The sequence below is a fragment of the Schistocerca nitens genome, chromosome 7 (assembly GCF_023898315.1).
Source record: "Schistocerca nitens isolate TAMUIC-IGC-003100 chromosome 7, iqSchNite1.1, whole genome shotgun sequence".
In the NCBI taxonomy this organism is placed as follows: Eukaryota; Metazoa; Arthropoda; class Insecta; order Orthoptera; family Acrididae; genus Schistocerca; species Schistocerca nitens.
The window spans coordinates 614,832,056-614,858,857 of NC_064620.1; the positions used below are offsets into that span (position 1 = coordinate 614,832,056).

Here is a 26,802-nt window from a genome sequence, read left to right on the forward strand (position 1 = left end):
AGTCTGAGGAGGTCAATCCCAACATTCTGGAACGGCGTTTCAGCTGGTGGAATTGGTATGAGTTGGCCAGGTGGTTTCTGAGGAACTGCCTTTCTCCTCTGGCATTCTCGACAGTGCGACACATAATGATGAACACTCCTATATGAACTGACCAGAACAATATCTTGCAGATCCTACTATGTCTTAATAAATCCTAAATGTCCGGCCTCAGGTGTGTCATGGAATTTCTGTAGAACATCTAAGTGCATTTGTTTAGGAATCACTGCTAACCACCTCTTTCCTAACGGATCAAAGTTTTTCTTGCAAAGTAATTCATTAACTACCTTAAATTGTCCTTTCACATCCTCTGACCGATTTAAGGCAAGCATAATTTGAGATATCTTGGCGTCCTTCTTCTGCTCAGCAGAGAGATCCTGGAGTGCAGCGAGACAGCCACTATCTTCATCGAAGTCTTAATGGTCTTGCACAGGGTTTCTGGGTTTCTTGAGAGACAGTCGGCATCTTGGTGTTTTCTCCCACTTTTTTACACTATGGTAATGTCATACTCTTGAAGACGTAGTGCCCACCTGGTGAGTCATCCTGTTGGATCCATAAGACCTCTCAACCAACAAAATGAATGATGCTCTGTAACAACTGTGAATGACCTTCCACAGAGATACTGTTGAAATATGCAAATGGCCCAGACCACAGACATTCTCTTTCTGTAGTTGAGTAGTTTCTCTTGCTTTTGTAAGTGTCCTATGAGCATAGGTTATAACCTTCTCTTTTCCATCCGAAATTTGCACCAGAACAGCACCGATCCCATACTCACTGGCATCTGTTTGTCGTTCTGTAGGTGCTCTCTCATCATACAAACCAAGTACAGGGTCAGTCGTCAGAGCTTTTCCCAGCACATCGAAAGAATCTTGCTGAGCACCACCCCAGATAAATTTAGCATCAGCTTTTAACAGCTCTTGGAGTGGCCTGGCTTTGATACAAAAGTCTTTGATAAAACGACGGTAATAAGAACATAATCCGAGGAAGCTTCTCACATCTCTAATACTTTTAGGAATAGGAAATTCTGTTATAGCTCTCACTTTTTCTGGGTCTGGCTGCACACCTTCATTTGACACAAGATGCCCAAGTATTTTGCTATCTTTTGCTCCAAAGAGACATTTTCTTGGATCAAGTTTCAGTCCAGCTTGTTGGAGTCACTTAAGAATGGCCCTGTCTTTTTATGTGTTCATCAACGACCACTTCAGGTGACAGAAGATTATCTGTCATTCGTTCAAAAGTTGCTGGTGCATTACACAAACCAAGTGGCATTATCTTAAACTCATACAGGCCCTCAGGGGTGATGAATGCAGTTTTCTCATGATCAGCCTCATCTACTACAATTTGCCAGTATCCTGAGTACATGTCCATGCTTGAGAAAAACTTAGCCCCCTTCAGACAATCTAGTGTATCATCAATTCATGGAAGAGGGTAAACGTCCTTTTTAGTTATCTTGTTAAGGTTCCTGTAATCAACACAAAAGCGCCAACAGCCATCCTTCTTCCTGACGAGAACCAGTGGTGACAACCATGGGGCTCTGCAATGGCTGAATGATGTCATTTTTCATCATTTTCTCTACCTCATCGCGAATTATTCGATGTTCCGTTGCTGGCTTATTGGTTGATGGGCTCCAGTGCTAATCCGGTGCTTCACCATCGATTTGTCTAATTTGCTCTTCACCTATGGATTGAAGCATTCAGAGAACTCTTGAAGAATGGCAAGTAGCTTCTTCTGTTGTTCCTTAGTGAGATCTGGTGATAGACGAGTTAGAAGACCTTGTCTCCTAGTGGTAGCACTAATTGTGCCCACAGACACGGCATGGGAGGTTTCTATGACGCTCAGCTGTTCTGCAATTAATGGCTCAGCGTTTGCTATGCCCATGCATCTTCGAAGGATCTGCGGTTCTTGGAGACAGTTAACTATCCACAATTCACCAAATCCATTCTGAAACGAGACGACAGAGGCTGGGATGACCAAGTTATTCTTCAGTGGTATGCTTCTCTTAAATTCCACTACAAGATCCATGGGTTGATGCATGGCATGACAGGACAGCTACCTTTCTAGCACTGACTGCAGGAATGATCACTTCATCCAGCACACATAGTCTCCACACACTCGGACGCGCATCTTCCTGTCCACAGTATCTCATCTCGTCTAACATAATCTTAGAGCGTCCACAATCTATAATTGCTTGAGAAGCTTTCAAACAGTCCCATCCAAGAATGACATCATGATTACACTCTTGTAAGACAATGAATTCTAAGGGCTGTGAATGGCCACTTATACCCACACGAATGGCACATATTCCTGTAGGTTTTACATACTTCTCACTAGCCACCTTCAACAGAGATGTTTTGCTGTCGACAAATATGGTTTTCTGCAACTGGAAATGGTACTTCTGCGAAATGACTGAATATGATGCTGCAGAATCCACAAGAGCTCAGACTGGTTGGTCATACATGAGGATATCGATGTAATTTCCTACCATTTATGTAGTGATTGACGGTGGAGGATTTTTCTCTTCGACGGTCTCACCTCCAAGGAAGGTGATCGGCTGGAGCTTCTAAATGGCAATGGAGACCTTGATCGGCGTGATGAGGAGAGTCCTCTCGAGTGGCTAGCTTGCGGCGATGGTGACCTATGTCGTCCTGCACCCACATCTTCTTGTTCATCTTCGTCGTCCCAGAGATGGCGTCGGCTAATGTCTCTCTGTTGTTTTCTGGTGCAGGCATCATCAAATATCCGCCGCCTTTCTTGACAATAGCGCATCTCACGTCCCAGTCATCTGCAGTGGAAACATTACTGGTTGGTTATCCTGGGTCCTCCAGACATCAGTCTTCCTTGGTGACCAAACAGGTTCCTCATGCAGCATTGTAGGAATGTAACTTCACCTGGATTTCGACCTTTTTACTGTTTTAAAGGGAAATGAATGACGAGAGATTGGGTTCAATGTCCGTTCCAGTTCCTCCCTTATGACCTCTTGGAGCGTCTTGGTTTTTGGCTCACCATGCAATCCAAGTGGCTTCTGAACTTCCTCTCTCACTATCTGACGAAGAACACTTGTGAAATCAGCTTTTTTCAAAAATTTTAGCCTTTGGGTTAAAAGTAAGTTTGAGTTTCACAATTTTAACATTTCGTTCTCCACTGCTAAAAATATATTTTTTTTTTCTATGGCAAATTGAAAACCTGAACAACCCAGTCAGTTACATTTAGTTGTTGCACACTACTTATGACAAAACAAAATCAGCAACCACATCATTCTGTCTATCTGTTGGAGGTACTCTCAGAAGGTGGTGGGTCGACTCCAGTAAAGTATTCACTATCATGAAGCCGGATTTTTAGGATGAATGAGTACACAAATTGTGTGAAATGCTCCTATTCAACATTTTAAATGCTTACTTTTAATTGCAGGAAGAAAGCATATGTGGCATACCAGAAGACACTAAAGATTTTAGTATGCAACAAAGTGGAAGCCAGTTACCTCAAACAGTACCTAAATCAGAGACTAGTCGGAACACTTTTAGGAATAAAATTGTTATAAAAGAGATTGCAGTTTTTGGTGATGCAGATGATGATTGCACTGAAATTACAGGATGCTGCAAAAAAATTGGATGACTTACAAGCCAAACTATGTAAACGAGGCTATAGGCCTACTCCCAATCAATTGGGATATTATTTAAGACTTGTTCCGAGACAAATCAGCACAGAGGAAGGAAAAAATCACATGGTAAATATTTCTGTTAAATTGTGGAAACCAGTCTCTACATTTAATGTAAAAATACAGATGGCAAATTCTGTATAGTTATTATGTTGTTGTTGTTGTGGTCTTCATGTCCTGAGACTGGTTTGATACAGCTCTCCATGCTACTCTATCCTGTGCAAGCTTCTTCATCTCCCAGTACTTACTTCAACTTACATCCTTCTGAATCTGCTTAGTGTATTCATCTCTTGGTCTCCCTCTACAATTTTTACCCTCCACACTGCCATCCAATGCTAAATTTGTGATCCCCTGATGCCTCAGAATATGTCCTACCAACCGGTCCCTTCTTCTTGTCAAGTTTAGCCACAAACTCCTCTTCTCTCCAATTCTATTCAATACCTCCTCCTTAGTTATGTGATCTACCCATCTAATCTTCAGCATTCTTCTGTAGCACCACATGTCGAAAGCTTCTATTCTCTTCTTATCCAAACTATTTATCGTCCATGTTTCACTTCAATACATGGCTACACTCACTACAAATACTTTCAGAAACGACTTCCTGACACTTACATCTCTACTCGATGTTAACACATTTCTCTTCTTCAGAACCACTTTCCTTGCCATTGCCAGTCTACATTTTATATCCTCTCTACTTCGACCATCATCAGTTATTTTGCTCCCCAAACAGCAAAACTACTTTACTACTTTAAGTGTCTCATTTCCTAATCTAATTCCCTCAGCATCACCTGACTTAATTCGATTGCATTCCATTATCCTCGTTTTGCTTTTGTTGATGTTCATCTTATATCCTCCTTTCAAGACACTGTCTATTCTGTTCAACTGCTCTTCCAAGTCCTTTGCTTTATCTGACAGAATTACAATGTCATCGGCGAACCTCAAAGTTTTTATTTCTTCTCCATGGATTTCTATACCTACTCCGAATTTTTCTTTTGTTTCCTTTACTGCTTGCTCAATATACAGATTGAATAGCATAGGGGGTAGGCTACAACCCTGTCTCACTCCCTTCCCAACCACTGCTTTCCTTTCGTGCCCCTTGACTCTTATAACTGCCATGTGGTTTCTGTACAAATTGTAAATAGCCTTTCGCTCCCTGTACTTTACCCCTGCCACCTTTAGAATTTGAAAGAGAGTATTCCAGTCAATACTGTCAAAAGCTTTCTGTAAGTCTAAAAATGCTAGAAATGTAGGTTTGCCTTTCCTTAATCTTTCTTCTAAGATAAGTCGTAAGGTCAGTATTGCCTCACGTGTTCCAACATTTCTGCAGAACCCAAACTGATCTTCCCCAAGGTCGGCTTGTACCAGTTTTTCGATTCGCCTGTAAAGAAATTGTGTTACTATTTTGTAGCTGTGACTTATTAAACTGATAGTTCGGTAATTTTCACATCTGTCAACACTTGCTTTCTTTGGAATTGGAATTATTATATTCTTCTTGAAGTCTGAGGGTATTTCGCCTGTCTCATACATCTTGCTCACCAGATGGTAGAGTTTTGCCAGGACTGGCTCTCCCAAGGCCGTCAGTAGTTCTAATGGAATGTTGTCTACTCCCGGGGCCTTGTTTCGACTCAGGTCTATCAGTCCTCTGTCAAACTCTTCATGTAGTATCATATCTCCCATTTCATCTTCATTTACGTCCTCTTCCATTTCCATAATATTGTCCTCAAGTACATCGCCCTTGTATAGACCCTCTGTATACTGCTTCCACCTTTCTTCTTTCCCTTCTTTGCTTAGAACGGGTTTCCATCTGAGCTCTTGATATTCATACAAGTGGCTCTCTTTTCTCCAAAGGTCTCTCTAATTTTCCTGTAGGCAGTATCTATCTTGTCCCTAGTGAGATAAGCCTCTACATCCTTACATTTGTCCTCTAGCCATCCCTGCTTAGCCATTTTGCACTTCCTGTCGATCTCATTTTTGAGATGTTTGTATTCCTTTTTGCCTGCTTCATTTACTGCATTTTTATATTTTTCTCCTTTCATCAATTAAATTCAATATTTCTTCTGTTACCCAAGGATTTCTACCAGTCCCCATCGTTTTACCTACTTGATCCTCTGCTGCCTTCACTACTTCATCCCTCAGAGCTACCCATTCTTCTTCTACTGTATGTCTTTTCCCCTTTCCTGTCAATTGTTCCCTTGTGCTCTCCCTGAAACTCTGTACAACCTCTGGTTTAGTCAGTTTAACCAGGTCCCATCTCCTTAAATTCCCACCTTTTTGCAGTTTCTTCAGTTTTAATCTACAGTTCATAACCGATAGATTGTGGTCAGAGTCCACATCTGCCCCTGGAAATGTCTTACAATTCAAAACCTGGTTCCTAAACCTCTTTCTTACTATTATATAATCTATCTGATACCTTCTAGTATCTCCAGGATTCTTCCATGTATACAACCTTCCTTTATGATTCTTGAACAAAGTGTTAGCTATGATTAAGCTACGCTCTGTGCAAATTCTGCCAGTTATGCTCTGTGCAAAATTCTACAAGGCGGCTTCCTCTTTCATTTCTTACCCCCAATCCATATTCACCTAGTATGTTTCCTTCTCTCTCTCTTCCTAGTCTCGAATTCCAGTCACCCATGACTATTAAATTTTCATTTCCCTTCACTACCTGAATAATTTCTTTTATCTCATGATACATTTCATCAATTTCTTCATCATCTGCAGAGCTAGTTGGCATTATTATAAGAAACCTTAATCCTTGGCTTCAGTCTGGGACCCTGATCAAGTGTTTATTTTATCTATAAATGACAAACACATGTACCAATAGATATTACAGCAAATACTCAAGCACCAATATTAATGCACCTTCACTACCATGTAAAATTACTGGATCATGATTTCATGGTCACTGAGAAACATGTACTTATTACCTCCGTGTATGTAGGTATTGTAGTAAACCTGCAATCTGTAGTTGACACACTCTGGGCCTACATTCAAAGTGATTCATAGTGGAAAAAAATCTTCCTCTATTGCAGAGACTCGTGACACAGACATACTTTCTGAATCACCAGCTTTTGAAAAGTTAATGAGAACTGAAGGTTTTGTAAAAGGAATGTTTATTTTCACTTGTGATGGTGGCCCTGATGAAAATCCACAAAACAAGTGAGTTTCAGCTGTACATCATTTCAAAGATTTTGACATGGATGCTATTCATATTGACACAAATGCTCCGGGAAGAAGTGTATTTAACAAAGTGGAATGACGAACGTTGCCTGTTAGTTGTGAGCTTACTGGTGTGTGTTAAAAAAGTTTTGGTTCAGATCTTGATTCCGGTGATAGAACTACAAAATTGGAGCTAGAAAAATGGAATTTTGAGAGTGCAGGCACCATGTTGGCTAATATTTGAAGTCAATTGGTCATTGACGATTTTCCTGTGGTTGCCAAATACTTTGGGCCAACAGATACCAGACTGAATATCATACAGGCTAGGACACTGAAAAATGACAATACTTAGTATGCAAATCACGTACATGAATCACAGTACTTTTTACAAATTGTAAAATGTAAGGTTGTCGCTTGTTGCGGTGTGCGACGATCTAGCCTGTGGCAATTATTATGAGAGGGGTTTCAGACTAAAGTTGGGTATGTACGCACGCATAGTAAATGAAGACTCCAAAGGTAAATTTGCTCTGCTGTCACTATAGCTATCTTTGGATCTCTAAGGGTCATCATATGTGAATCCAATTCCGTATGATGTCTATTGCCCCAGTATCAATGCATACTTATTTAAATGATGTGTGGAACATATTTTTCATCATACAGTGCCACTCCCAACACATGCATTCACATTAGAGCCAACAACAGTTTTTGCCCATCACAAAGATTCAGCCTCAAAGGATTGCAACTAGATGTGTTAGGGAAGTTCTTTGATAAACAATGAAGATGCTATATGGTTGGATGAAGATGATGTCGACACACTGAATGTTCCTAACAGCCAAATCGAGAACAAAGTGACTGCTATGGCAATCATAAATAATATAAAGGAATGGCTCAAAGTCCTTGAACACAAGATGATTAAATTTTGTATCATTTGTTTCATTTGTTATGTTTTGTAAATTTTCCAAAACGTTTGATTTATTCTTAATTTTATGAAAAACAAAATATTTTGTATAGAAACACATGAATAATTTTGGGACCACTGTTTTAATTTAATAATTTCTAAAAAGTGCAAAATATGTTATGTCACTCCAGGGGAGAAGCAGGTCACACAAATGTGACCACCTGTGGCAAGGAGGAGCGGGGTGGGGGTGGGGGGGGGCAGGGTTTGAGGGGGGGGGGGACTACATAAACCATGAAATTCATGAAAGATAATTTATGGATGGGTCCTAAAACAGAACTGGGATTGCATCAGGGTCTGGTACCTTATTCCTTTTCAGCTGCTTCAATTGCTTTTCAGGACCAGGGATGTTTATTTCTATGTCATCCATTGGGACAACACAGTATCTGAAGACATTGTAAAACTTGCCAACATGTGCACACACACATCTGTTGCACTTTCAGATGAGTGACCATGGTTTTAAACATAAGACCTAGAACAGTAGCTTAACTTCATGCTTTGATGAGGAAGCTCTAGTCAACACACACAATTTACTGAGATAATCAATAACATTGGTACAAGATTCCATATTGTCTGTTACATACATTTTTTACTACATAAGTGTATAAAACATTACAAACGACACATACACTCAGCAGATTTCATTTAAATTTACAAGACCTAGCAATCACATACTCATTGGTTAGTGTTGAGCTGTTCATTTTCTTGAGCAAGTTGTTCCTGTTGAGGACCTCAGTCCGAAGACTACTTTGACGCAACTCTCCATTAATCTATCGTGTGCAAGCCTTACCCTCCACACCTCCTTCCATTACCAAATTGACAATTCATTGATGTCTCAGGATGTGTTCTATCAACCAGTTCCTTGTTTTAATAAAGCTGTACCACAAATTCCTTTGTCCCCAATCTGAGTCACTACCTTCTCATTTGCTATTTGATCTAACCAACTAACATTCAGTGTTCTTATATAGTATCATATTTCAAAAGCTTCTGTCTTCTCCTTATCTGAGCAGAACTACTTATTGTCCATGCTTCACTTCTATACAAGGTTACACTCCAGACAAGCACCTTCAGAAAAGATTTCCTAAGAGTTAAATTCATATTTAATGCTAATAAATTCCTCTTTTTCAGAAATGCTGTTCTTGGTATTGCCAATCTACTTCAGCTTCATCAGTTATTTCACTGTCCAAATTCCAAAACTCAACTAATACTGATATTTTCTCGTTTCTTAATCTAATTCCCTCAGCATTACTTGGTATAATTCAATTACACTCCATTACCCAATTCTTTTCAATACACTATGCATTCCGTTCAATTGGTCTTTCAAGTCCTTTGCCATTATAATTTCACTGGCAAACCTTAAAGGTTTATTTCTTCTCCATGAACTTTAATTCTTTTTCCAAACTTATCTTTGGTTTGCTTTAGCACTTGCTCAATGTACAAATTAAATAATATTGGAGATAGGCTGCAACCCTATCTCTCCTCCCCCCCTCCACCTCAATTTTGGCCTTTCTTTCATGTCTCTCGCCAACCCTTATAACTGTAGTCTGGGTTCTGTACAAGTCGAAGGTAAGTTTTTAGTACTTGAATTTTATCCCAGCTACCTTCAGAATTTTAAAAAATGTATTCCAGTCAGCATTATAAAAATTTTTTTCTACATCTACAAATACAGGAAATGTAGGTTTGCCTTTCTTCACCCTATCTTCTAGGATAAATTACAGGGCCGCTATTGCCACGGGTTTTCCTTCATTTCTCCAGAACCCAAATTGATCTTCCCTGAGTCAGCTTCTACCAGTTTTTCCATTCTTCCGCAAATAATTGTGCCAAAATTTTGCAACCATGACTCATTAAACTGATGGTTTGACAGTATTCACAACTGTCAGCAGCTGTTTTGTTTGAAATTAAAATTATTATATTCCTTTAAAGTGTGAGAGTATTTTGCTTGTCTCAAACATCTTGCAGCAGAGAGAAGGAATTAAGCCTTATTTGCCCCATGCTGTCTCTTACTTTGTTCTTGATTAAAAAATAAAAGTTTAGCACAGCAAGTTTTAACCACAGGAATGAGAAAAATCTTCAGTGCAATTTCAACTTCAGGAAAGGAGGAGCCAAAAGAATGATAAACTATGAGGTAATATAACATCAATTTGTAAATATCATTACATATCTTCCAGAAATAGTTTAACATAAATGAGTTTCCAAGAATTCACTGAAATAGATCAAGTCCTCCTCAAACTTGCATCTTTGGGGTAATTTTGAATCAAACTGCACAATCCTACTTCTGTCTGGTGTAAGTGTTGGTAAATGTTGAAGAAACATTTCAAATACATTCTGTGTGTACTTGCTTTTATAGACCCTTTGCTTCACGGGCCTTACTGACAGACCAACAGAGAGAACATCTGAAGAAGGTCTTGTGTGAATTTCCTGATTTTTCTACATTATTAGAAGGTGTTTTCAGCTTCCTAGTACGGACTGTGAGACTCAAGTGATTAGGTCAGGTGCTTGTGACAAGGATTTTGTGATGTTGTTCTAAATACCTTATCTTAATATTACCTAGTCCAGTTAATCAGAGAGCATCTCATGAAGGTAATATCTCAGTTCTGGTCAGACACAGAGGCAACCTTTTTGATTCACGTAATGTGAAACAAGCAATAAATGACCATAAGACCCTCATTGCTGATATTTGATTTATGGGCATATGGTCATGGTCTAAGACATAATTCTCAGCCAAATGTTTTGTCTTCTGCTGCTGAAGACATTATCAGATGCCTTAATGACTCATAAAGCCATTACAGACTCAAAAAAGTTCAGAAATTTGGAATGAAATTAGACAAGTTGGGCACCTTAGTGCTAAATGAAACAAACAGTGCCAACTCTTCCCCACTACGAAGTCCACAGCATATGTTGGTGTGACTCTGTAGTCTCAGGCAGCAGCCTGATGATGTCGTGAACTGACTATTGCATTGATACTTGTAAACAGTTTGGCTTGCTGAGCTTTTTTGAGTCTGTAACAGCTTTTGAGTCATTAAAGCCTCTAACGATGTCTCCAGCAGTGTAAGAGAAAACATTAGGCAGAGAATTATGCCTCAGACCACAACCTTATGACCATAAAACAAATATCAGCAATAAAGCAAACACCTGCAATGAAAGCCTGTAGTCTAGCAATGGTAAGGGAAGCATATAAGTGGAAAAGAGACACATGCAAAATCATTCTAGTGATGATACTGGCCACAAATGGGGACATCTACTGCCAAAAATCAACTTTGACAAAGGGCAGCCTCTTATGGCAAACTGCATGTGAATGAGCATCTCAGAAATGGCAAACCTGATAGATTGTTCACATGCTACTGTCCTGAGCATCTATGGAGTGTGGTTTAATGACAGTGAAACTATGAGTAGGCCACAAGTTGTTGGACATCCACATCTAATCAGGGAATGTGTAGCTCAGGTCTGTAAGGCAGGATAGATATAAGTCTGTGGTGAATGTGAAGACAGTGGAGACGCAAGTGTTTTGGATCATGGCATTCAGCACACATTGTTGTTCATGGGACTCCACTGCAGACAACCTCTACTTGTCCCCATGCTGACCTAAAAACACTATTACTTATGACTGCAGCAGGCACTGGAACATTGATATTCGACTATGGTTAAGGCAATTTGTTGCGTGGTCAGATAACTGTTCTGTTTGATGGAACACTGTGTGTGAATAGCTTTAATTTTTATGACAATATTATGAAACCTGTAGATTGCTACATTGAGTGGTAGACAGGCACAACAAAAAGACTGCTAAACAAGTAAGCTTTCAGCCAAAAGGCCTTCTTCTGGAGTAGACAAAATACACACTCATTCATGCAAACACAACTCTCACACACATGACATGTCTCCGGCTGCTGAGGCCAGCTAGAGACAGTAGACGCACGTGTGTGTGTGTGTGTGTGTGTGTGTGTGTGTGTGTGTGTGTGTGCGCGCGCGTGTGTTTTGTCTGCTCCAGAAGAAGGCCTTTTGTTCGCAAGCTTACTTGTTTAGCACACCTTTTGTTCTGTCTTTCTGCAACTCAACATCACTTTATGGTAGCACTCTATCCTTTTCATAATATTATCATTATTCAATCCTGGATTTTCCATTGTTCGATTAACTGTCATGAACTATGTAATGAGAAATGCTAATAGCATAGCAATAGCAGAAAATTTATCTAATGTAAAAATTTAGTGATCTACTGGCACTGAATGTAAGCAAGGTTATTACAATATTATTAAGTGATAGTTGTGACAGGTGGATCTGTCTCATCCTTGGGTCTGAGTGAGCTCCTCCTTTTTCACCTTCCCCAAAGACCCCCCCCCCCCCCCCTCCATCATGAGGAAGGAGCTAATTGTTCTGAAAGCTTCAGCTGTAACTGTCTGCTAGACTGGGGTATGTACTTCCTATCACTGTTTCCCTATCAAACAGGAAGCCACATTCATCTGTCAATCTTCTGTCCCTGGACCATGAAGGCATAGGCATTCTTCTCTTTACAGGTGTTTTGTCACCTAACTGATTGTTTAAAGAAAAAGGAACAGTGGAAAGCTACAATCAATGATGGCCAGTAAATGTGATTAACTTTGAATATATTGTAGAAAAGAAACAAATGTGAGACAGTCCTATCACAGTGTTTTACAAAATGCACCAACAATTCTGAGTAATGTGGCAAAATGCCACCTCGCAGTAGGACAAAGACTGAAATATGAAGTACATCGAAAAACAATGAAAACCAAACAAAAATACATCCAGCCCTAGAGGCAGTGAGGAATGTTTCATTGAGAAGATTCAAGAAAATGAGAGATGCTGGATGCGAGTTCTGTAAAACAAATACAGAAAATGAACAACAAAGCTTACAACATTATGATCGGTAGTCACACTGCCCGATGCTCACGGTGCAAATGGCTTGACTGCAAGGTAGCAACTGATGTGGCTGCTCCAAACAAGGAGATGGTCTCTCGCTGCCTTTATTCAACACTGTCTTGGACAAAATTATGGGAAGAAAAAGTAACAGGAATTCCGTTAGGAAGAACATGTCCAAACAAGATGATCATAAAATGCCTAGTATTTGCAGATGATCTGACAATACTCAGCAACAATAGACACAAAGCACTGTAATACTTACGTGAAGTCTCTGCCAAAACAGTACTACAGATATCAAGAGACAAAATGCAATGCATAGAAAGAAAGAACATAACAACCAAGCCATCGACACAAAATATGGAAAGATTAACAGAGTGGAAAAATTCAAGTATCAAACAAGGCATCCAGCACAGAAAGAACAAAAAAACTTCAGAAAACATGCAAACTGATGTCGAAACACTACAATAAAAGAAATATTTCAAGACAGGCCAAACTCAGACACTACTAAACAGTTGTATTACCAGAAACACTTTACGCATCAGAAACAACCACGATCAGAGCACTGGGCATCACAGAGACAGAAGAAACAGAACATAAAATCCTCAGAGAAATTTTTGGTGCACTATACAGCAATGATATATGGACAAGGAGACCAACCAAAGAATTATGTGAATGCACAGACAGGCTCACAGACATGATCAGAAAATGCCGACTAACATTCTATGAAAACATACATAGAAGAACAACAACAGACACACAAAGCAGATTTTTGTTGTAGTAAACAGTTCAATCAAAAAACCAATTGGTTTCAAGAAATACAAGAAGACCTTATACGAGCATGGGTCAGTATTGAAATATAAGACAAGAGACAAGTTCAGAAACATGATTATGAACATGAAATCTGAAATAAAAGAAGGGAAGAAAACAGGCAAAATATGGACAGAGAAAAGGAAAAAGAACACAGCCAAAGAATGAAGAGGTTTCGGGAAGAGAAAAAGAAGAAGGAAACCAGGAAAAATGAATAATCATGTAAAATTCAAGTTAACCACTGTCCTGGAGGCAAAAATGTGCAATAATAATAATAATTTAATGGTGAATGTAGAAATTACTTCACACCATCCAACAGATGGTCCTCCATGCAGGCAATTCAGTAGCGGTATCCATTCTCCAAGGAAAATTAATCTAATTACAAAAATTCTATTTAGTTTCATGACTTTTCAATGAATGATCTGTCCTGCATGCAGTACGCTTTCAAAAGATCTGTACATTACACAGCAGTACTAAACTTGTTGTTTGCTGAAGATAAGCATTGCCTAGCAATTCTGTCTCATAATTTTATAGTTTTCTCAAGTGAAATTTTCTTTCAATAAAGCCACATTTTTGTTTCATATATTTTATGGCCTCTCTTGCTGTTTTAATCTGTTATCCCTTATTGCTAACTTGTTGACTCCATGTCCCTACAAAGTACTCAAAATCAAACCCAATAAAAACAGCAGAAGAAATGATAAAAGGAATATAAAAAATTGCTTGTTTTCTGGTAAGTTAGAAAAAATACACTTCACTCACTTCTGTTCAAGGTGGATATATGACTATTCATAATAACAGGGTAATGGGAAAAGACGTAATACTGAATATTGCTGGATGTGGATAGTCATTAAATCTTGAATGCTAGGTATGAGTAAACATAAACCTACTGCCATGTTCTATACATGATGCAGCATTTTTGCACTTATGATTGACAGAACATGTAAATAACTATACACCTAACTAAGCTCCCAGGTTATCACATCTTGCCAATTGTCAGCATATTACTTAAACTTCCATTTTGCCCAATTCTCATGTGTATTCTTTGATTCTTATGTGACTTTGCTACTGAGTCCAGGAATAACACCATCCCCTCCAACCCTTCTTTCTTTCTTTCTTTCTTCCTTTCTGGCTGGGAGTACATCTGGATTCTTAAGTTAACATGTTCATATTTCCTAATTCCTAAATAGTGGAAGAGTTTCTTTCAGAAATTTCATTTTGGAAATTTTCTGCTCTATATATCTTCTATGCACATACCATCATCAGAGTCATCCTTAACATCATCTGTTCTTCTGAACCGTTCCCTGGAAAAAAAAAAAAAAAGAATGAATGAGCAATACATATGCATAAAAAGTAATCAGATAAACTGTTGCAGGAGAGTTTTCAAGTGGCATTAACTGCACATATAATACTGGGCAACATAGAAAACTTAAATTTAACTTTTCCTTAAAATAAATTTCAGGTTTACATTCAATGTAGCAAATCTATCTTCTTTATATCTTGCAAATAAAGAGAAATTATGACAATTCATACAATCTCATACTTACAAATACTATCAATATAAACAATGTATAACACTTATCAACTGCTGAACTAATCGAAGCAAGATTGATAGAACACAAACAGAAACAAAACATTTGTGTATTGAGTTTACAGATGTGTAAACAAGTTTCTTCATTAACAGGAAAATGCTGCATAAGTCACATAAAAAGGAAGATTATGGAAGAAACAGTAACATAATAAACACAAATCATTCTGCAGTATTAAGAGTAAGACACAAAAAGTTACAAGGACTGAATTCATACTGTCGTAACCCTATAGTGACAGCACATGTAACCATATAGTGTGCAATACAAGTGCCTCCACGGCTGGCCCGGAGAGGTCACCTTGCAACCAGGACACATGGCACAGCAAGTGCTGTGCCGTGTGCATGACAGCCTGATAAGAGCTTGGTGAGCTGGGCTCTCAGTCTCACTTATGTTTACTTGCTTATTGTATGCTCACCTATAAGACTGTATATTGATGTGTTATGCAGTTATGAGAGTTTGTACTATTCTGTACTTCATCCATTGTTATTGTGGCTCTCTTCATGTGGAAGTACAATAAATTTTATTTGTGTCAGTTGTGATATTGTGTCTGTACAGTGTTAGAACATACTTGGTGATGAATGCAGTGTTCCACTCTGTGTGTTTCATTTCACTGGTTCGATGTACAGCCACCATGTCAGTGGAAGAAGTTCTTCGATCTCTTGTTGAACAACAGTGAGCTCTCACCAACCAGCAACAAGTTCTCACTATGGCCGTACACAATGTGGCAGCCTCGCTGTTGTGCCAGGTTCCAACACCATTGATGCAACTCCCACAATTTCCTCTGTATGATGATTCGGTGGAGGATTGGGACACAGCACATAAGAAATGCTTTCTACAACATTTTCAAGTTTTTCCAATCATCGACCCCAGTTTATGTAAGGCTTTATTTTTATCACTGATTTCTTCGTGTGTTTATTGGCTTTTGTGTCAGCTGGCTCCTCTTCAGGAACCTGCTTGTCTCTCTATTGGTGGAATGTTGTCAGTTGCCTTCTAATTATCATTGCAAACATATGTTATTGCTGCTCACATTAAGATTTGCCATTGTCAAAAGAAGCTGCAACAGTCATAGAGAGCTCAGACAGCAGGTAGCAGAACTTTGTGGGCTTAGCTGTCATTGCCAGTTCATTACTGAGGTCCACCAGGACTCGTATGCTGATTCGATGGTTTGTGATGCTATAATACTCCTGGCCCATAGTAGAGAAGTTTGTGAATGCACTTTACAATTTGAAAATCCCTCTCACACAGATGTTCTGAACATTGTTCAATCTTTGGATGTATCTAGAACAGCAGGAAATTGGATAGAAGCTTGGTGTGAAGTAGCCACCATAGCTTCTTCTCCTCCTCGGTTGCCATTCGTTATCTCACGGGGGTGGGGAGATGATGTCATGGCCACGTGACTGTGGTCCCCAAATCACGTGGGGCAGTGCAGTGCTAAGCAGCAACAGCAGTCAGCATCATAACACTGGCCGCGTGCTCCTCTCCTGTTGTGCCCTTATCGTTTTGTTCAACATGAGCAGGGCGCATGCCCGAAGTGCTGGGTGACATCCAACCACTGTACGAAAAAGTGAGATATTGCACCTCTGTGCAACACTCAACCTCTTTCATCAGACATGAAAATGGATGTAAACAGTGTTTCTCAAATGATGGTAACCCCAGACAAATTCTCCACTGAAGTGTGTGTGATGGACAAGATGTTAAAAATGCAAATTCTGGTATTCGGGCCCGACGGGTTCAAAAGTCTGCCAGAACACCCAGACACAGACGACAGCTGCTAGGTGGCACACCTAGTATTTGCAAGCACTGCTGTCACTGCCTCAATGCTAGGCACAGACTGGGCCTGACACACCAGCATATTGGCGCCCGCTGCCACGCTATAAAGCTCGCAGCGCAGGAACCTGGATCTCAGTCCTGTTATGACTCTGCTCACATTTGTTCATTATATGCAGCACTGTTTAGTTTTTGATATGGCTATGTAAGGCTCTCGGTTTGGTTCCCACTATGGACTTATCGGTCTGTCACGTTGTCTCATTGTTCGTTCATCGGTGTTGTTGTCTTTTATGGTTTTTGGTGACTCACCATCGATGCCCTCGGCCAGTGTCTCCTGGCTGTGCCACGGTTTCAGTTACTGTACAAGTGTACGCAGCTGCGGCAGTAACTTTGTTAAAATTCCCAAACATAGGTGGATCTACGATTACTGTCATTGTCTTCAGTCATTCCTCAGTTGGTGACTTACAACAAACAACAAATACCCATATTTGGACTGTTTTCTAGTTCCATAGCATACAGAGCAGTTGTTTGGCCTCTGACCTTTCTAGTAGTGCATGAAGCCCACACCGGAAACTTATTTGGGGTAAACGCCTTAAAAAATTTTCGGTTCTCTAATTCTGACGAAATGCGTCTGCTATTGGATCAAGATCCGTACCAGAAACTTGATGTGCTCAGAATACTCCTCGCTGTTTTCATAAGGTTTGGTGATTAATACTGCTATCAAGGCTCACATCACAATGAAACCGACGGTGCGGCCACATTTTGTTTGTGCCCACCCGGTCCCAGCAGCTTTACAGGAGCAAGTCAAACTAGATCGACTTACATCTTCTAATATTATCATACCTGTCTCCTCTGGTGATTGGTTTGCTTCATTGATAATTGTCGAAAGACCTAATGGCACTCTTGGCTCTGTGGTGATTTTAAAGTATCTGTTGGTTCACAGTCTATTACTGATATCTATCCCTCACCCTATCCAGATGAATTTTGAGCATGGCTTTCCAGAGGCCAATATTCTTCCAAAGTAGATTTGTCAGAAGCCTACTTACAATTGCCTCTGCATTACAATTCCAAATATGTCCTCACAGTGAATACCCCACTCGGGTTATACCAAAACCAATGCCTGCCATTTGGTGTGGCTAGCGTCCTGCCATTTACTGATGGATTTTGGGGCAACTCAGGGCCTCTGTTCTGGAGCATATTAACTACCTGGACAATACTGCAGTCTCAGTTTTCTCAATAGATGAACATCTGTGGAACCTCCGTGCCTTGTTCACAGTGCTACAGGCCACCAGTTTGAAATGTAACACGGACAATCACAATATTGTCAGCCATTTCTATTTCACTTTTGAAGTATCACGTGGTCGTGTGAATAGTGACCATAAACCTTTGGTTTCTCTTTGCAATCCTTTGGCAGCTTTACTGGACAGAGCAGCCCATCTGTAATGCTGGGCTCTGTTTTCATTCATTTCCAACTCACAGTACAACACGCTAAATGCGGATCTTCTTTCTTGACTGCCATCTGTCCCTGATCCAGTATTTGATCAAGATGAACTGTTGTGTTCCTATTTAAACACCGAAGCCCAAACCACTGTGGATGGTTTTCCCATTACCAGTTCTTGGATTTCGGCAGCTGTCACATCCGATCCTGTCTTAAATCAGGTTGTTCAATTTGTCCACCACGGATGGCCAGTTAAACTGTCAGGTCAAGCATCGAATCCATTTTTTAATTATTATGCTCTCTGCAAACACCTCTCAGTTCTTGATGGTGTGTTACTGTTGGCTACTGAAGAGTAGGCACCCATGGCAGGACATCGTGCGCCTGCTCCACCAGGACCATTTGGGTGTGTCTCATTCAAAGTTGCTGGCCTGTCACCACATGTTTTGGCTGGGTATTGACAATGAGATAATGTGTGTTGTGATGACCTGCCCGCAGACCACTACCCAACAGGTGGCATCATTGGTCTCTCTTTCCCTATGCCCATTCTCCAGTGCCTCTGGGAGCATATTCTTGCTGATTTTGTGTGTCTTTCTTTTACTCCTTTTGGCTTATTGTAGCTGACACTTTCTCAAAATTCCCGTATGTGGTCTGCTGCCTGGAAGCATCCACAGCAGGTACAGTCATGGTCCTCCCAAAGATTTTTTTCCTTAGAAGGATTGCTGTATACACGTGTGACGGACAATGGGCCACAGTTTGTGTCTCAAGATTTTGAAGATATTTGTACAAAGTGTGGCGTTCTGCATGTTATGGTCACTCCCTTTTATCCCCAAGCCAATGGAGAGGCAGAACAGCTGGCCTGGGCATTCAAAACACAGATAAAAAAATATATCGCTCAATGTTCTCCCAAGGAAGCCCTCGATCGGTTTTTGAGTTCAAATAGATTCATTTCAGTCAGCTACTGTGCCCAGTGGAGCTGCTTCACAGCCCCAGCCCCATATGCTGCTTCATCTGCTCCAGTTGACACCTGGCCACCCACCTCGCAGCAATTCATCCGGGTTCTGTTGTCTGGGTTGCGGGTTTGGCCAGTGCCCTAAATGGATACCAGTGGTCATCTGTCACTGCAGAGACTGCTGCCTCTGCACTGTTTGCACCGCCAATGGCTCAGTTTCATGGCATTACGATTGGCTCCGTCCACGTGTGACCAACTACACACCAGAGAGATCTCCGCCCCCACAGATGCCTCCACCATCTGCACTGTCTGCCGTGGTGCACCATTTGGACTGCCCCCCGTGGTGCAGTCCACGCCTCCTCCAGCTCCAGTGTTGTCTTCATTCTGGGTGCCACCACTGCTGGGTGAAGTAGTCAGGCACTGGACCATCTCTGTCCCTGCAGCCCCTGCTGCTGTCACCACTTCCATCTTCTCTGCTGCCTCCATCACTGAGTGCCTGCCCATATTTAACACGGATACAGCACTGTCATCACCAGTGCTCCTTTATGTTCTTTGGTGGGGGAGTGACCACTATGTCTGACTGCACCTGCAACATTTCATATCACATTCTCCTGTGGTGGCACAACACGTGCTCTAGTAAGCATCCCCCTCAGATAGAGACACGGACATCTCCATAGTGAACACTTCCAAAGGGGAAAGGAGTGTTGTAACCCTACAGTGTGAGCACACATAATCCAACAGCATGTGATAAAAGCGCATCCACGGCTGGCCTAAAGAGGTTGACACTCAGCCTGACAGACAGTGCAGCAAGCGCTGTGCCGTGTACACAAAAGCCCAATATAAGCCCGGCAAGCCAGGTCCTCAGCCTCAGTTACATTTATTTGCTTATTGCATGCTGACCTACAAGATTCTATACTGATGTGTTCTATAGTTACAAGACTTTGTACTGGTCTATACTTTATTCAATGTTATTGTGGATCTCTTCATGTGGAAGCAAAATAAAACTTGGTTGGTGTTATTACTGATGTTGTGTCTGTACAGTATTACAACACATACAAGTAAAAATGAGTAGCTGTTTCTGGACCTAAAGAGGGAGAAAAACTAAAAGAAAATACAAAATTAAAGAACCACATTTCATGTGCTGATAAGATATATCAGAGGAAAAAGACATAATAGTATGCGTGAACTTTTTTAAGCTGCATGGAAGTGGTGGAAGATGGTCATCTTGTTAGTACTTGGATGCTAGATATGGCCTTGCATTCAATAAGTGGACATGGAACTGGCCACTGCCCTAAGCAAATATCTAACTACTCCAAACAGAGAGAGAATCTTTAAATTTGGCACATTTCATGTGTACTCACAACAAAAATGGCAATCTTCACAAATGGATGGAAAACAAGGAGCAATCAAAAGCAAATAAAATGACTAAATGAAACAAAATACAATAGCAAAAATAGATTATAACACCAAGAAACATAAAACTGATCAATTTGTTTGTGTTTTCACAGAGTTGGGTTGACTGTTCGCAAGTAAACATAAAAATGTGAACAATTTATACATGCATCAATTAAATGTAGTCCATAGCAACAAAATCAGTCTGCCTGTGGAAATTGACAACTTCCAACGATCAGTAGCCCCACCATCATCATCAAATCATCAGACACTCACAATAATGCAAATCAGCCTAAAAACCTGCAATAAACCCTATTAATAACAGTTTAACAACAAAACTCTCTGAAGAAATATTCTTCAGTACCATGTGAAATGGAAGAAAATGTTCGAGGTACTGAAGAAAGCAGGAATAGCCTACAGTGATCTGTAATTGATGTGGAACCTTTACAAAACATTGGTTGGCACTCAACACAAAAAGAAGCACACATTTGGAAAGCAATCTAGTGAGGAAGTACACTATGACTAATTAATTATTTTCAATCTATACATGGAGGAGGTATTGGAAAAACACTCAGAATGTTTAGAGATAGGTGTAGTAATACATAGAAGAAGGATAGCTATGCTGTTAAAATAGCTGTTATCACTGAAAGTGAAAAAGAACCAAATTAAATAAAATGGGTAAAATTTAAGGGAAAATAATATGGAAACCAATATATATAAAATAAATGTAATGGTTTGTGATGAAGGATAAGATGCAGCCCTGATATATGTATGAAAGAAGATACTGCAACATGTTGATTCATTTAATTATTTAGGAAGCAAGATCACTAGAGATGAAAGAAGCAATGAAGAAATAAGAAGCAGAACTGGTGAAGCAAAAGGTGCTTTCAGTAAAAAGAAAAAGAAATTAATATGAAAATTTAACAGCCTGGAAATTAGGAAAAGGTTTTTGAAAGCACATGCTTAGAATGTGATGATGTATAGCTGTGGATCTGGACTCTGGCCACAGAGGACAGAAAAGGACTGGTTTCTTTTGAGATGTGGTGTTACATGTAAAGGCACATCAATCAAATGGACTGGAAAGATTATGAATGATGAAGTCCTTAAATAAGTGGGAGGGGAGAGTTGTTTACGGAACACTATTGAACAAAGAAGAGTTCAGATTATTGGTCCTTCATTGACACACGATGGGCTCCAAAAACACAATAATAAACAGATATGGCATGGGAAAAAGAACTATATTAAAAGTATGAGTAAAGTACATAGATCAAATTATAAAAGATGTAACCTGTAACTGGTAGCACAAAAATAAAGAAGAAGGTAGAAAGATGTGAAGACTGGAGATCTGGTGCCCATCAGACTGATAGCACCCAATTCACAGACTGAGCACTGAAAGAAGGCCATGAGTACATAAATAATGTTCCAAGCTTCCAACTTCAAATGTTCCCCAAACAATATTGTGATGTTTAATGACTTAATCAACCATTTCAATTCAAATTGATTGATTTTAAAAATGTTTGAAAATGAAATGTTGACAATGTACCCAGGACTTCAATAAAATCTAAAATAGCTATAATTTTGCATTTGTTTTATGGATCCCCTTGGCCGAAATGAATGTATTTTAATGTGGCACTTGATCTTTTCCCTGCACTTCAATTGTCCAAAAGAATTACTGGAATACATCCTTGACAATTGCCAGTATTTCAACTGGTAAACACACAATCGTTTTCAAGGCACAACTAGAACTTTCACAAAAATCAAAGATTATCAGTGTCAGATTTCATCAATAATGAAATATTAGCCTACAACAGATGAGAAGTCCCTTTGTTATTGGACCAGGGAGAGAGCAGGATTTCCAGCAGAATTTAGGCATAAAACCTCTGTCTCTATCTGTAAGGTCACTTGCTACTTAAATGTCAACAGATTCCTGGTGAACACTATCCTAGTAGACACAAGTGCATGCCAGAATCTCTGTGTCATTATATTCCAATAGTTGAGAGGTACAAAGGCAATGTTCTGCAATTGCAGGTTTGGCTTAGTTGCTGTAAGTGGATGTTTTCGATATACTGGTCCTCTACAGTGCTGGTGATCAAACCAAGGTGGAAGAAACCACAACTGCAGGGGTATGGTAGACATCCGCTTTACACAAACCAAGATCATCCTTCACAGACTCTAAAACAGCCCTAATCTTAAATGGTGGTTGACACTTCACACTGTGTCTCCTCAGAATATGACCAGTATTATTGGCAATACTGCCTGTGTAGGGTAAATAAGCTGCAGACTTAGGTACTGCCTCATTATTCTCATCACTCAACTATTTTATAGTTGGTTGATAGTGCAATGTACGTACGATCAGTCTTTCACTACATTGTTATTGTTATGGTCTTCAGTATGAAGACTAGCTTGATGCAATTCTCCATGCTACTCTACTCTCTGCAAGCCTCTTCATCTCCTAATAACAACTACTGCATCCTGCATCCTTCATCTCTCGGTTTCCCTCTGCCACCCCCCCCCCCCCCCCACTCCACACACACACTTCCCTCCAATACTAAATTGAGACTGTATTTTCTCATGCTGAGATATCTGTTTTACATGGTAAATCTTTCAAAAGCCAAGATCGCATCAATATTTCTTTATTTACAAACAACCAGTTATGACAAATTTTGCTGTCATCTTAGGTCTTCAAACATTTATGTTATAAAATGTGTTCATTTCAAGTTGGACCTCTTGTGAAGTTGGTATGAGGTCCAGCTCAAAATGAACACATTTTATAACATAAATTTCTGAAGGCCTGAAGACGACAGCAAAGTCTCTCAAAACTGATTGTTGTAAATAAAGAAATATTTATCCAATCTTGGCTTTAGAAAGTTTTGACTAAATTGATGATTCCTTGATGTCTTAGAATGTGTCCTATCGGCCGATCCCTTCATCTAGTCAGGTTGCACCACAAATTTCTTTTCTCCCCGATTCTATTCAGTACCTCCTCATTAGTTATGTGATCTACCAGTCTCATCTTCAGCATTCTTCTGTAGCACCACATTCCAAAAGCTTCTATTCCCTTCTCATCTAAACTGTTTATAAACCATGTTTCACTTTCCTACATGGCTATGTGCCATACAGAAATCACTTCCTGACAACTAAATCTATATTTGAAGTTGACAAATGTCTCTTCTTCAGAAACACTTTTCTTGTCTTGCCAATCACCATTTTATATCATGTCTACTTCGCTGATCATCAGTTATTTTGCTGCCCAAATAGCAGAACTCATCTACTACTTTAAGCGTCTTGTTTTCTAATCTGATTCTCTCAACATCACCTGATTTGATTCAACTACATTCCATTATCCTTGTTTCACTTTTGTTGATGTTCATCTTATATCCTCCTTTCAAGACACTGTCCATTCCGTTCAACTGCTCTTCCCAGTGCTATGCTGTCTCTGACAGAATTACGATGCCATTGCTAAACATCAAAGTTTTTATTTCTTCTCCCTGAACTTTAATTCCTACTCCAAATTTTTCTTGGTTTCCTTTCCTACTTGCTCAATGTACAGATTGAATAACATCGGGGTAGACTACACCTTCTCTCACTCCCTTCTCAATCACTAATCCCCTTTCATGTCCCACGATTTTTACAACTGTCATCCAGCTTCTGTACAAGTTGTAAATAGCCTTTTGCTTCATGTATTTTATCCCTGTTACCTTCAGAATTTGAAAGAGAGTATTCCAGTCAGCATTGTCAAAAGCTTTATCTAAGTCTACAAAAGTTATAAACATAGATTTGCCTTTCCTTAACCTATCTTCTAAGAGAAGTCATAGGATAAGTATTGCCTCGTGTGTTGCTACATTTCTCCAGAATCCAAACTGATCTTTCCCAAGGTTGGCTTCTACCAGTTTTTCCATTCTTCTGTAAGGAATTAATGATAGCAGTTTGCAACCATGACTTATTAAAATTATAGTTTGGTAATATTAACACCTGTCAGCACATTCTTTCCTTGGAATTATTATATTCTTCCTGAAGTCTGAGGATATATCACATGTCTCATACATTTGACAATATAGTAGAGCTGCCTGCCCTTGGGTAAATTAAGGCTGTAATTTCGCCTTGCTGTAAGCCATTCACAGTACCAGCACAGCAAGGCAACATCCAATTGTTCAGACTGTTGCCCGAGCAGCTGCTGAAATGACTGCTGCCCCTCTCCAGGAACAACATGTTTGTCTAGTCTCTCAACAGATAAACTTCCATTGTGGTTACACCTATGTAGGCGGATATCTGTATCACTGAGGCATGGTCTATGGTCCCACCAATGGCATGGTCCATGGTTCATGGGAAGGGGCAAAGGGAAGCTCACTACATTTATTCTGGCAAAAGCTAACATCAGTTGTGGGCCAAATCAACTGACAAAGTTTATGGGTGTGAGATGACAAGGGGCAATATGAATCAAAATACAAAATACCCCTCCACACTGAGTCAAATGGTGACAACTATTAGCCTGAAGATACATATCAGTAAGAGCTGGCTTTCTATAAATTGCATGTGCCAATGTACCATTATCCTTCCTCATGACTAACACATCAAGGAAGTGTAGGCAGACATCCTTTTCTACCTCCATCATAAAGTGAATATTTGGAGGGATTTAAATGAGATGTTCCATAAATCTGTGCAATTTCCCACTGCCACGAGGAAAAACAACAAAAGTGTTATCAGCTTACCTAAAACATATGCAGATTTCAATGCCACTGGCTGTAGGGCACATTTCTCATACTCTTCCATAAGCAGATTGGCAACAACAGTTGAGAACCCCATCTCTCTGTTCAGAGAACTGTTCACAGAACAAAAAGTAAGTTCAATTCAACAGTGTCAAAAAAGTTTAGCTAATTCAAAAGCAAAGCTAGCCTCATTTAACCCTTTGAGTACTGCAGACGTGATATGCTGCATCGCTCCACCTTGCCGCGGGGCCTGCGGACATTGTTTGCCGCTGAAGTGGGCTTTCCCGTGGGCCCTGCAGATGGCATTCACCGCGTGACCTGGCCGGTACTTGAGTCCTAGTGACGGCCTATATTGCAGCCGGTTCCACTGCCTGTGGGCCTGCAGACGTCAATAGCCACTCAGGGCTGCATGCTGGCCCGTCGCAAGTTCTTTTGCCCTGTGCACTCCCTGGGATGGATGTGCCCTATTTATTGTTCTGTGCCGCTGTCCCTGCTATCTGGGAAACACTCTGCTATGGATTTCACAGTTGCTGTTGGACACTCGTGCTAGCTGGTTTGTGTGATTTTCTGCATTCTGCTTGTGTGGTGTCGTTTAGCTATCTGCTGTTTCATCAGGATTTTTAGAGTGCTGTCAATTTTGAGTTCCACAGACAAATGGCACATCAGCATCACTGCACTGATGAAGAGATACTGGAGATAATGACAAGGAGTGACAGTGACAGTGAGTGTGGCATCTTCAATGAATGTAGTGACGATGAAGATTCATCAGAAGAATCTCGTAGTAATACATCTCCACGTACATCACCTAGTAGAGCTCGTCAGGACAGTTATTCTTTTGATTCTGAAAGTGAAGATGAATCGATTCGTAAAAGCCACGCCATAGTGAGAATGAGGAATTTGATTGGCAAAAATGTGATTTCAGTCCAGCACTTCATGCATTTGATGACTCATCTTCAGGACATAATTGCCAACTAGTGCCTGATTCAAGAATTCTGTCCTTTTTCTAACAGAACATCTGTTGAAATTTATAGCACTTGAAATGAACTGATTTTTCACTGGCACCATGGCAAGTAAGTCAGAATCAGTTCGTTCTCGACTATCCACCTGGAAAGATACAGGTTTTGAGGAAATGTATAGCTTCATTGGTATTTGCCTTCTCATGGCTCGTGTTAAAAAGTTGAGAATAAAGGAATATTGGTCTAGAGATGTACTTCTGAGTACTCCAACTTTTGGCAAAGTTATGTCCCGTGACCGTTTTATGTTACTTTTGAGAATGTTGCATTTTAGTGACAACTCAGCCTATCGTGGAGATGACAGTTTTTTTAAAAAATTAGGAAAATAATTGATACAGTTCATGTGGCGTTCCACAGTGCATTTAATCCATACAGAAAACTCTTGTGTCGATGAAAGCCTATTATTGTTCAAAGGTTGCTTATTTTTTAAACAATACATTCCTTTGAAACGAAGTAGATTTGGAATCAAA

General features: G+C 40.0%; 1 protein-coding gene across 3 annotated transcripts in view; it reads right to left on the reverse strand.

The window, feature by feature from the left end:
• LOC126194628 (intraflagellar transport protein 43 homolog) overlaps positions 1-26,802 on the reverse strand; it is a 117,353-nt gene that overhangs the window by 9,648 nt on the left and 80,903 nt on the right. For all 3 annotated transcript variants that reach the window (XM_049932794.1, XM_049932793.1, XM_049932795.1), the window contains one exon: positions 14,736-14,782. In XM_049932794.1, coding sequence (XP_049788751.1) covers positions 14,736-14,782 — 47 coding nt within the window. The remainder of the gene's footprint in view (positions 1-14,735; positions 14,783-26,802) is intronic.